The 12,826-nt window shown below is 38.2% G+C and overlaps 1 protein-coding gene across 3 annotated transcripts in view; it reads left to right on the top strand.

The window, feature by feature from the left end:
* Nucleotides 1–12,826, top strand: part of CALCR (calcitonin receptor) — a 176,235-nt gene that overhangs the window by 109,261 nt on the left and 54,148 nt on the right. For all 3 annotated transcript variants that reach the window (XM_067291682.1, XM_067291683.1, XM_067291684.1), the window contains 2 exons: nucleotides 462–572; nucleotides 9,444–9,556. In XM_067291682.1, the coding sequence (XP_067147783.1) occupies nucleotides 462–572; nucleotides 9,444–9,556 (224 nt within the window). The remainder of the gene's footprint in view (nucleotides 1–461; nucleotides 573–9,443; nucleotides 9,557–12,826) is intronic.

Raw genomic sequence — 12,826 nt, forward strand, 5'->3', positions numbered from 1 at the left:
TGTTGCCTTTATGTGGGACAGCCTTGCAAGCTCTTCCTAACTTTGCATTTCAAAGACTTGGTCTTCAGACCTGCTGAACAGCAGAAAGTGAAATGAAGTGTGGATGTCTGTAAGGATCCAGGCAGCTGAGGCCCCTTCACCACTATTGCATGTGCTTAGGGCTGAAAAGGTATGGGAATCAGGACCAGGAATCTATAGGATCAGACCTACATTCAAAGTTCAATTCAACTGGTTTTAAAACATTACTTTCCAGTAAAATTAACACCACTGATGACAGGTCAGCAACCACAAGTACCCTGTAGCATGTGAAGGTCACTCAAAGTGTAGTAATAACAAGGTTTTTTTATTGCAAAAAGAAAACACTTTATTATCTGCAGATGCCACTGTTCCTTGGGAGAGTAGAACAGAATGTGTTCAAAATGACTATTAAATTAACTGCTGAATTCCTCTTGAATGTCTAGGTTTGTTCTGTAACCGAACCTGGGACGGATGGTTGTGCTGGGATGACACACCTGCTGGAAGAATCACTGCTCAGAATTGTCCAGATTATTTTCCAGACTTTGATCCAACTGGTAGAGTATTACTTTTCATCATATTATCTTTCAAAAGAAGCCTTCAGAACATTCATGCTATTAAATGTAAGCATGTTTCTAAAGGCATTTTTGTGACATTATGAAATCTCCGAGAGTTTGTCTGAAATGAAAACATATACAGTCATTGGGTTGCATAATTTATATATTTTAATTTTAAAAACATTTTAAATGCATTTATTTTTATATAAATTTTACTCATGGATTTCTGAAATCTATTTTATGAAAACATTGACTGTTTAGTAGCAATATCAAAACAGTTTTTAAAACTTAATTCTAATTTTTTCTGATGAAGAGAAAATGCTGAAAATATTATTCTATGCATGAAAGATATATCAGCATTTTCTCTCTCCTGTTTTTATTGGAAAAGACAGTTTTATGGAAGAAAGCAAGCAGAAATAATGTTCTTTCAGCCACAGAGCTTCTGTTGTTCATTGAATTCTTCATGCAGATACTTGCAGCCTTTTAGACTAAGAGAAGTAAATCAAGAACATTTAAAAGCAAATGAAAGGAAAAATCAAGGTTAGTTACCTTTGCTGCTGATAAATACTGATAATGCTGATAAATAGGTATGAGGAAATATTAGATACAGTTAAAATGCCACAAAGCATATTATCTGACAAAAGATACAGTTGCGTGTTCCAAACCCAGGACATATTGCTTATGGGCAGTGTTTCATGCTACAATGTGCTAGATCAAGCACAGACACAGTCTGCCAATTGCAAATAAAAATTACTGTGGGGAACATATATATCTAAATATTTTCAACAAGGTTAAAACAAAATTTATGTGCCTGATTGGAAAGTAAATAGACTACTGCATAGCTGTAAGATAAAGTGTTAATTATCCAGTCCAATAGTTAAACTTTTGGTTTGGGTGAGCTTTTTACCTGTTTAGAAACAGAGGAGTTTCCATGTTGGATCAGACCCAGCATGTATTTAGTTGAATTCCATTTGTAGTAGCAGCCAGATTTGTCAATTTTTCTGATCTTTAAAAATCAAGCTAGCCGTGGTTAGAGAATTCACCCAGCAGGTGGGATATTTCAGTATCAGTCCCAGTTTGCAGGGATTCAAATCCCCATCTTCACTTGGATGAAGGAACCTCCCCCTTTTCACTGAAAATGGTCACTGGACAGGAAAGATTGAAGGATTCATTGTCCCAGAAAGCAAGTGAGTGAGGCTGCATGGGAATATGCTCTTATGGAATACCCCGAAACCTACAGCACAATTCTTACGGTAACCAACATTCCTGGCGTACTTCTTGAGCACTGAATCACAAATTCTTGTCTTTTGTGTCCCTGTTTACTTTCTGACATGCTCATTCTTGAACTCTTTTCTATACATTGTCATAGTTTCAAAAGGGAATTGGAGAGTCTTGCTGCAGGGTCAATCTCACACACTAATCCCTGATGCACCCTGATGGGAGCTGAGACCCCTCCAGCTAAGGGGAGCCTTTCACCTGTGTCTCCCATTCCACAGACAAATGCTTTAACCATTAGGCTATTTGCACACAAGATGCTAGTAAGAGTATTTTGAAAGAATTGGACAAATTTCATTCAGTTCTCTAACAGAAGTGCCCACGTTCAGCAGACTGGACAGCTCTGAAGTCCCAGAAGTCTCTCCACAACTTTTAGATCATCATCACACAATGAATGAGAGTGATAATAGAGCAACTCTCCCCCTAGTTCTCAGGACACCTATTACTAGCTCTTCCACCAACCTTCTTGTCTCCAAAGCCTTGTTCTGAACCAATCTCTCCATTACAACAACGTTCTTCAAAGTAACACTTTAAACCATCCATAAAGCACCTCACTCTTTCTATTAATGCTTATTAATGCTGAGGTCTGTGACTCATCCAGCTGATTGCAAATGACTCCTTTAGGTACTTACACATGTGCTGCAGAATCTGGCCCTCACTGTGTAGGTACTATTGTTATTCTTTCTCCCATTTTTTAAAGCTTGCATATTTTATAATTTTTTTTTAAATTTCTGTTATCTCTACACAGCCACAGGGGAAAAAAAAAGCCTCTGGTAATTTCTTGCTATTTTTGCTGCTGTCCTGTTTAGGAACAATATCTTCATTTGTCATATTGACGTACTGACAAATACTGTAGCACCTGCATTTCCCCCCCGACACATTTTTCTGCTCCTTTGTCAACACCTCTGTCTGCCTCTTTGCCTGCATCCTAGTCAATTGACACTGTTTCCGTGACACAGTGGCAGCTCAGCAGCTCCTGCTTCAGCCAGAGTCACTTTCCTAGAGTATCTATTAAGTACCCCAGCATGTATTACAGCTACTGCATAAAAACAGCAGGTAGTCGGCCTTTGCTTTACAGATGCCTGATTGTCACATGGGGATTTAGTAAAGTGGGAGGGAGACAAAATTTTGTGGTGACTAGAAATCTTCCAACTGCTAATGGAAGTGGCTGCCACTTAGAGGTGACCAAAAGCACAGGTTCAACCATCTTGTGAAAAGTCTGTCAGATTTTGTATCACAAGTCATTATTTTCTTTGGTAATTTATGCTTGTTAAGCAAAATACAGCTAGATTTGCTTCTGAGAAACAGAAATTTAATCCTAAAGAACAATAGTTTTACAAGGTGTAAACTGCAGTGCCTGTCAGATTTCCTTCTCACTAAGGCTCCACGATATCAAACCATCTCAGCATATATTTTAGATATGCAGGTAACTCCATTGACTTCAAAAACAAGTATTTCGTACTGTGCTGCTTTGGGCTGCACAATCTGCAAAACTAGAATATATCAGACCACTGATATCTAAGCTTCTTTTGCTTGGGGCCATATATAACTTTGAGTCCTAGAAAAAAATTCTTTGTCAAGCTTTCTTTTTGCACTTTGATACTTACTTCATTCATAACCGGAAAAATGAAACAATGTCAGGCAACATAAGGTCTGATCCTCCAAGCCATCTGCACCTGTGAATGTTATATAACAGACCTCCATATCCAAACCCCCAATAACATCCAGTATCGATGCCAAGAGAAAATTCTTACAGTACGTTAGAAAGTAAATAAGGTGAAATCATATTCTGGAGGAAATTGTTACAGTATGTTAGAAAGTAAATAAGGTGAAATCATATTCTGGCAAAAATGGCCCAGAAGCAAAATGAGAGCTCCAGCATGCTTAGTGCTCAGTCCATTTTCTGCCTGACAGCTTCACAACCAACTCAACCTGATGTAATTCCACTTATTTCACTGAACTTACATTAGTTCATACTAAATAGAAATCTGAGTTCTGAAACAGGAAAGGACCACTGTAATAATCTAGTCTGTTTAATTAGCTAGGGCTTCCTACACTTCTTTTCCCACCTGATGCAGATCTATTCCATGAAAGGAAATTAGTATCTTAAAGCAAACAAACATACAGAAATCCCTCTCTACAAGCTGGGACAACTGTTGCCTTTTGCAGTGATCTCTATCTCACAATGACCATCATGCGCAATATGATAATGCATAAAAACAAATCAGTGTTTTGGGAGAACATACTGAGACCTACTGGGTTAACTCCAGTGACAGCAGGAACTTCATCATCATCCCTGTCTGTGAATGTCTGAGCAGGGCTGGATTTTATACTCCCATGTTCAGATATCATATACAGTTTCCCTTGAATTATATCTTATATTCATATTTTATCGAGGTTAATCTTTAGTGTAATTCCTTGGAATAATTCTCAGTCATGCTGAAAATGATACGAATTGCATTTGATAAGAATATAGTACATAATTCATTCTGGTAATATTCTTGCTAATAAAATAGAATGAAAATATATCGTGGATATAATGGCCTTCCACCAAGATGGATTTACTGGGGGCATTATGAGGTGCAGATCATCATTGCCCCATGCAATGCACAGGCAGTTTGCTTTATGGTAGGGGAATGTTATATTACCCACCTCACTATCCGAGCTTTCTGCTCATGGTCAGGATGAATTTGGTTCAATCACATATAGCAATACAGCCTAATGTACAAAGTGCATTATGATAGTCACACCTTTTCACTTCATTTTCACTCCCTTTCCTCTTTTGGCAAAGCACATGGTTAAGCTCAGTAACAACCCAACGCGAAGCTAGCCTGGCTGGCTCACAGGCAGCTGGCTCACCCAATGATCCAAGGCCACTTTTACCAAAGCTCCATTCAGTTCTCTGCTTAGTTGGGTTTATTTATGTCTTTGATTTCATATTACAAACTAATTGCTCATAACTCTCCACATGGCTCCAAGAGCAAAGTTTTTACAATGACAATTCAAAAACATATATATATACATAAGCAATTACATCAGAGGAGGATTAATATCTTGTTATCCCTTGTGACTGAAAATCATGGAAGTAGAGCCTTACCTTATTACTCTGACACTGACCGGAAGGAATGAGGTCCTTTCACTCTGCAGCATGGATCGTGGTTCACTCCCTACTTTTATTGGGATCTGAGGAGCACCCTGGCAGTGGAGATGGCAAAGGCACAGGCAGTATTTTTGTTCACTGCCACTCTCTTCTTGTGCCATTTGGCAGTCTCTGAAACCTTTTGTCTTCTGTAAAAAATATCTTCAGAGGAGGATAAATGTCCTGTGCAGAAGAGGGGGAACACACCGAATAGTTCTTGTGGCTCCTTCTGGACATAGCAGCTATGACACCGATGGCTTGTGGCTACAAGAGATTGGATATGATGGGCACAGACAGGTCCTTTCCTCAGCTGGCAAAATGCATGAAGCTGAGTAAGATACCAAACCGACAGGCACAGTCATTGCAGATGAGAAATCATGACCTTACACAAACCAGAAAGAGAGAGACCTTCTGGGTGCCAGCTCCATCCCACACCCCTGGCTCAGGGCAGGCAGGGAGGCCATTTTCACAGGTATCTCCCACTTCAGGCAGCATCCTGACCGCAGCCCCCTGGCTGGAGGCAGGAGGACGCAGCCTCAGGTGCCCTGGAGCCACAGGGACCTGCTAGAGTGCACTGAGCCACGCAGGGAGAACTGTGCCCTGGATAGCCCTTCTCTTCCTGCCACAAAATCTGATATTATCTGCTCTGACAAAAAACATTCAGCTCTGAATTTCTGCAGGTCCTATTTTGCTGTCTTGAAGTGACATCATTTAGACAGTGATAAATAAAACAAGTCTGTTTCTTCAGCTGGATTCTTTGTCCAGCTGCTTCTTTCTCCACTTCCCCTTCTGTGTGTTTCTATCCTGCTTCTTAGCAAGCTTGATAGCTACATTTTAAACATCTTTTCTTATCTCCACAGTGCACAACATGACTCTGTTATACAGATTCCAGTTCTACTGACTGAGGCATTTTGATAATATCAGTCTTCAGTTATAGGACCCTGGAGCTGAAGTTTTCTAGGGGCTCCATTGTGTTATATCAGATTTTTTTTGTTTTTGAAATAATTTCTTCTAGATATTTTACCAAGGATATAAGTAAATCAGATGTGCTACAGAAGTATCAGCAATTCCAATTCCTCATCTGAAAAACTAAGTACTATACAGCTCTATCTAAAGAATGGCAAACAATCCAGTGTCTGGTATGTGCTGAGCATTCACTGCAACAGAGGAAAACTTCTGTGAGCCACCAACATATAATTCAAAAATAAAAAAAAGGTGTTGACTCTTTTAGCATCTACTAGCCATAGAGTTGATCTAATTGTAAAAAAAAAGTGACTGATAGAAGTGTCATGTTTATTTCATACTCATTGGGGTAAGATATTTGCTATATATAAATGACTGAGTTTTGTATGAAAATATGATTCATAAAAGTACTATCGGTAGCTCAAACCCCATGCAAAATTATTCTTACTAGTTAATATTTTTAGACATTTTAGTACTCCCAAGAAACTTTCATTGTGGGTGAGATTTTTCTCATCTGGTGCCCAGATAACTCTTAAAGTGTCTGTCATTTCAGGGAACTACAGACAGCCTGCACAACTACCTTTGAATAAATGTATAATTTAAGGTACCTAAAGTCAGGTGAGATGAATCCCACCCAACATCACAATTCCTACACTGAATAATGTGATACCCAAGTGATCCAAGCTGATAGGCCATAGTCACAACCTAGAGGATTACTGTTCGCATAATATTTTAATAATCTTAGAATACATACTTCTATTTTCCCTTGATAATATTGTCTTACCCATCCTTACACATTTGTGCATTTCTTCAGAGCTTACTACAGCTTCTTATGTCAACTTCTTCAAAAGCCAGTCCTACTGACTAAGCCCATCGCATCTCAGGGTTACCCTGAGTAGAGGAGACACAGGTGCCCAAGACTGATTCTCTTTATTTATAATCCTCCAAGAGCAGAGAACAGTAACATAAAAAATTATCCTTCGTCTGAAGTTTAGCCAGTGCCATTTATCAAATTAACTACCATCTTACAAAGAAAATTTGTAAGAAGTTATACATCATGGTTAGCGAGTCTATCACAATCCCATATTGTGATAACATCACAGTAAGAAATTAGTGGGCTGTGGCAACACAAGCAGCTTCCAAACTAGGCTCAGCTATGTCTGTCTGGATTCAAGGAAAAGTATGAGGCAACAGATTTACCTCTAATTTACAGAGGCCATATCGAGCTGAGGCAGAAAGCCTACCTAGACGTTAAAGTACAGAGATGATAGATGATATCAGCATTATGCTCTATAGCATATTAACAAAAGCCATGTACATTGCACAGTACATAGGAGAGTAGGTACAATGTTTGTACACTGTGTTCCATGGTAGAGTAACCATTAATCTTTATCTGTGACTGAAAACTTTTTCCAGCTTTAGATAGTATCTGGCAAAGAGTACAAGGGGAACATTGCTGCACAGGCAGTCTAAGATTATCTTCAAGCTGAAGTGATGGAAGGCTGAGATAACATGTGCTGTTCCTCTCGTTGTTGAGGCACGTATTGATTTTCAACAAGTCCCCCCCTCCTCCCCAAAATGATTTGAAACTCACACTAATTTCAACAGCATGCTATTTTCTGGATGACTAAATTGTCCTTTTTTTGCAATGGTACTGTATAAAGTTTATTTCTAGTCAGAGGAAGGTAGCACAGCTTATACAAACTTCACCTTGCCGGTATGATCAATAGCTTTTCTTAATTAGGGTATAAAGAGGGAATATGAATCTTCCAAATTAATAGGATCATAAATCATCATTAAGAAAAATAAATGCACATCTTGAACAGAAAAAAGGCTTGTGTTCAGATGGCAATTGGCTCTGTAAAAGTATTGTGACTGGAAATGCTCATACGGTATGTATAGAACCAATACAGTTATAAAGATAAAATAGGTGAAGGGAAGTCAAGGTAGACTTTTTGTACTTTTATATAAAAAGTCAAACTTGCAATACTTTGTTTTCATAAAATAAAAAAAACTGTACCACTATCTAAGAAAACATCAACTAATTAACATTTCTGACTTTATGCACTTCCTGCTTTTGTTACTCAGGCAGACTTTTCACTGACTCCCATGTGGCTAAGTTTGAGTAAAGGCCAAAGGAACAAGTCCAGATCTTGACAGGTGATTAGAAGTGACTGCCTGCGCTTCAGCTTCCAGGGTTTCCCAGGCAGAAATTAATGCATGGCCGAGAGGACACATGTACAGCACACATCTGTGCTTCCAGACATCCCTCAGCCTAGTCAGAGCTATATATTTCTGAAATCCTTAGAGTCCCTCTACCATAGTAAAAGGACACGTACAAAGAAACACGAACCTGATGAGCTATCTGTACTGCACAGCTCTAGGAAAGGATGTCAGAGCTACCTGTGGTGCAGAAGTCAGCCCCTGATGCACACGTGGTGAGGCCAAAAACATCAGATTATTTAAACGGAGCACTCTGCAGCCATTTGAAATTAAACTGAACACTTGGGACCTGTGCCAAAGCGTCCTTCCATTGCAAGTATGCTTCTCTGTATGTCTGCATGCTTTACAGTCTCAGGGCAAATAAAAAGTGCTCCCGCTGGCCTCTGGCAGGCTGTAGCCAGCACAGACGCTGGGCAGGACTCTTCACCCATTTGCGTAAAAGCGGTACTAACAGTGGAACTATATCACCATTTCTCTAATTCCTGGGCTCCACTTTAAACCACTGCTTGCTACACTTCCACCACACAATATTTTTAACTATTGATTCAAAAGACTGTTTCAAACCACCGTGGCACTTTGTAACGATATGTAATGTTTGCCCAGCTCAGTCTTCCAGGGCACCTCTGTGCAGAGAGCTGCAGAGCATCGCGTCAGGACTAATGAGAGCTAGTTTCACTTATGGCTTCTCGTTAGGTCAGGTATTCCCTGTAACACATGAAACCCTGCTACAAGATTCAGTCCATTTGTGTTTGTAGTGATAGCAGTGTCTTCTTGTGAATGAAAAAAAAAAATTTGAAACCAAAAACTTTTGATTTACATGCTAGCAAGTGCATGCATCCATTTTCCAATGTTAATATTGTAGGCTGGCATGAAAACTGTTGATATGCAGACACCACTGTGTTTCATGTGTACACCTTGTACAGGTTCTGTGTCTGAGCTTAACATTACTTTTTCTTCCATAAACAGTTTTAAGAGCCTCTTTAAATTAATTATTATCACAGAAATGATTGATTCTGAATGAAGGCTGATAGCTATGCTCTACTGCATTCATTCAAGACCAAAGGAGACAGATAAAAGACAAGGACATTGACAGATAAATCTCTGTGAGGAAAAAAAGAAACATAAAAATATACATTAATTGGACAAGCTGAAAATCCTTTGGATTTTGTTACACAGGTGTTTTATTTTCAAACATGTTACTTATTTTCGATGAATGCTTAAAGGCATTATATGCACATGCTAAAGTAACTATTATTGCAATTTATCTTCAGAAAGGGCTTCAAAATATTGTGATGAAACTGGAAACTGGTTCCGACATCCTGAGAGCAACCGAACTTGGTCCAACTATACTCTGTGCAACTCTTTCACCTCTGAAAAACTGAAGGTATGCTACAGTTAAAAAGACAGCGATTGTCTGACAATGGTTTGGGGCTGGGCTAGCAGCGAGATACATATGAGAGAAGTCAGAATAATCCTAATCATTCAGCTTTATTTGTTGCACAGGAATTTAATAACCTTGTCCTTGAGATGCTAACTTATTAAAATTATTTGATGAATATTCAAACCTAAATATGGGTTTGCTACAGGGTGGATAATTTAGTAGCAATTCATATAATCAGTTTTGCAGTATTTTTCAAATGCATTTTTAATTACTGTCATTTTCCCTGATTGTCCAACAGTTATAAAGTGATCCTTTAGAATTTCATTTTTGCTTTCTGTAAAAAGCATCTCCCAAGCTGTTGATGCCTTCTCTGCAGGTTTACAAATTTTGACATCATTTGAAATTACTTTTTATAAGCAAAGCGTATCACCCTATGCTCACTCCCTTTGAAAAGAAATATTTATGGAGATACCATTATGGTAGAAATCCTACAAGCCTGAACACATTTAACTTTAACAGTTTGACTGAAGTCAATGAGATTACTTACACTACTAAATTAAGCATTTGCATCAATATTTCCAAAATCAAATTGCTCAGCTGAAAGAGGAGAACTAAGTATAAAAGCACCAAAAGAAACAAGGAGAGAGAAATCTGAGAAAAGCTTTGAAAAATTAATTTAGGGAAGGTCATGAAAATAAACATATTTCTCAAATGTGAATGGAGCTCCAGGAAAATCTGATTACAGATTCATGACAGAATAATTTGTGACTTTTTGGAATTGTGGAAGGAAAAGAGTCAGAAAGTGATTTGATTTGGGGTTTGTGTTGGAGGATCTTTATTTACGCAGCCAAAAAGCAGTCTGTCGTTATATTTAGTAATGATCCAGCTTAAAGTGCCTTGGAAAAGGCTACTGGACTAGATGGGAGGTAAATCCTAAAAGTTCTTGCGGTATGAGGAACCTTTGTGGTAAAATGGGGCTCACCTGTGTAACAAGGAGAGAATAATAGTAACAATCTGAGATCACAAAGGCATTAAATGGAAACACCGTAAAAATTTAATTTTTCCAGATGTTGGCCCATGTGGGGATGCAAAAAATGTACTTCTGTTACCTATTATCCATGCCTTCCAGAAGAAGAATTTTGAACATATTTCAAGCAAAGTGGAGATAGAACACAAAGGAAAATTATACGTACATTGAGATTTTTCTGAAGCAAAAAATAATGGAAAAAGCAGAAAGAATCTAACTTTACAGTAATGCCAAGTTGGATTATGACCTTTAATCCAAGCCTTCAAAACCCAGGAGTATGCTTTATTTCTAGACTATTTCCATGTACCTACAGATAATTTAATTAACTGAGTAGGAGGCATTTCTTTTGGAGAATTCTCTTTTCTCAAGTGGAGAATTCGAGGGAAAAAGGAACATTTAAGTGTTTCTTTTAGAAGTTTTCCAAACCCAAGATGAAAAAAGCTGCATAAACTGTAAAAAATTGGTGAATCAGCATGTTATAAATCCTATATGGCAGAAGGGATATGACAGACTGATGTTTTAAGGAGTGCAGGAGCTGACATAACAGTTTATTATTTGTTTGAAGTTAGTAGGAAATATCAATATGCTGTATTTGTGAGATAAATTATTTAAAAAAACATATTGCAGCCGGTTCTTAAAAGTGCAGTGATATACCGTATTCTTTGTTATTTGACAATTCAGTCCATTCTGGTCTGCCTTTGTTATTATTTTTGGAAAGCTTTTTTGAAGCTTACAATAGTAAGTTTACATGGAGTAATCAAAAATGCTATTGTTGAGCCCCAGGTATCCAGTTAAAATGATTTAGCAGTTGTATGATGAAAGACAGATAGTTTGAATAACTATGAGTCCTTCGTGATGCACACACATATACACTTGCATGTAACTACCCAGAATCCTTTCCTACTTTATAGCTGTTTCAGGCAACACAAAACAAAGATTATGAACAGTTGGTGTGTAAATAAAATTCAGACTTGGAAATTTTATTCAATTTAACATAGTGAAAAACCATAGCAACCATTTAATGTGCAGTGAAAGAAATGTTATGTGCACACATGTATAAGCCTCTCCTGCTACACCATATTCGGAAGTTGTCTCGTCTTCCCTGCAGGCTGGTTGACCCTACCTGCAGTTGCTGGTGCTCTCAGAACAACTTGTCAAGCATTTGCACTCATTAGTGGTACTGTGGTTAGTCACTGCAGAGGGAAACTAGGAAACTTAGAGTTTTTCCAGCTAATATTCACGGATTTCCATAACTTTGTGAACGGTATTTATACTCATGTCCACTCTACACGCCAGAATGGTGTAAATGTGACTTTGGTGTAAATATGAATCAGACCACCACATCACCTATGTTAATGAGAGCAGAAACTGATTCCAAAGTTGTAAAATGACAAAAGAATAAACTAGAAGCTTTACACTTGTGCTAAGAAGAATAGATTTCTTTTCTGAATTTTATTCATCCGTGTTTCCAACTGAAAGTTTAAAATGAGTTGGAAACAGCAAAAAATTGTGACTGGCAAAACTCAGGACTACAGAAAGCAATTAGAAGTTAGCCAGATATTAACTGAAGATGTCTGAACTGAAAAAACTGCATGAAACATGCCTTATCCCTTTATTCTTCTCACTTTGCTGAAGACACACAAAAGAAGCGAAGGAGGAGGAATATAGAAACAGTGCTTAAAATGCTCAATGGTACTTGCAAGCTTTTCAGGGAGGAGGGTGGTCCTAAAAGGATTCATCTATTCATTGAAAAGAAAAATTACCCATGCATAACACAAGAAAAATGAATGAAATTGAGCTAACAAAATAAACCCAGCAGAGGAGCTAAGACCTACTATCTAGTAGTCTCTTCCACTACAGGCTGATAATATGTTAGTGATCTCAGAAAAGAAGAGAACGGCAAAGCCTGGCATGCCATTAGCCTCCTGCAGCCTTCTGACAGCTGGATGATGCTTAAGACCTTGACTGAGACCAAAATATGACATTTAAATACCTCATCGTTCTACAGCCAAGGTGCTGTCCTGCGATTTTGTTTCACTGTTGGCATACAAAATATAGATGGGCCTATCTTAGATTTCAGTGATATTAGTTAAAGTGAAAGTCTGATTCCCTGTTTATGCACAACAGTTTTACAGCAATGTAAGACTTATTAGCTAGTTGCCCTCTAGCTAGATTTGTATTAGTCTCAAAAACAGAATTTGTCACAGGTCTGTTGTTCTAGAGTGGTAGGAGCTGCATAATAGTTT

This window comes from Apteryx mantelli, chromosome 2 (genome assembly GCF_036417845.1).
Source record: "Apteryx mantelli isolate bAptMan1 chromosome 2, bAptMan1.hap1, whole genome shotgun sequence".
NCBI classification, from domain to species: domain Eukaryota; kingdom Metazoa; phylum Chordata; class Aves; order Apterygiformes; family Apterygidae; genus Apteryx; species Apteryx mantelli.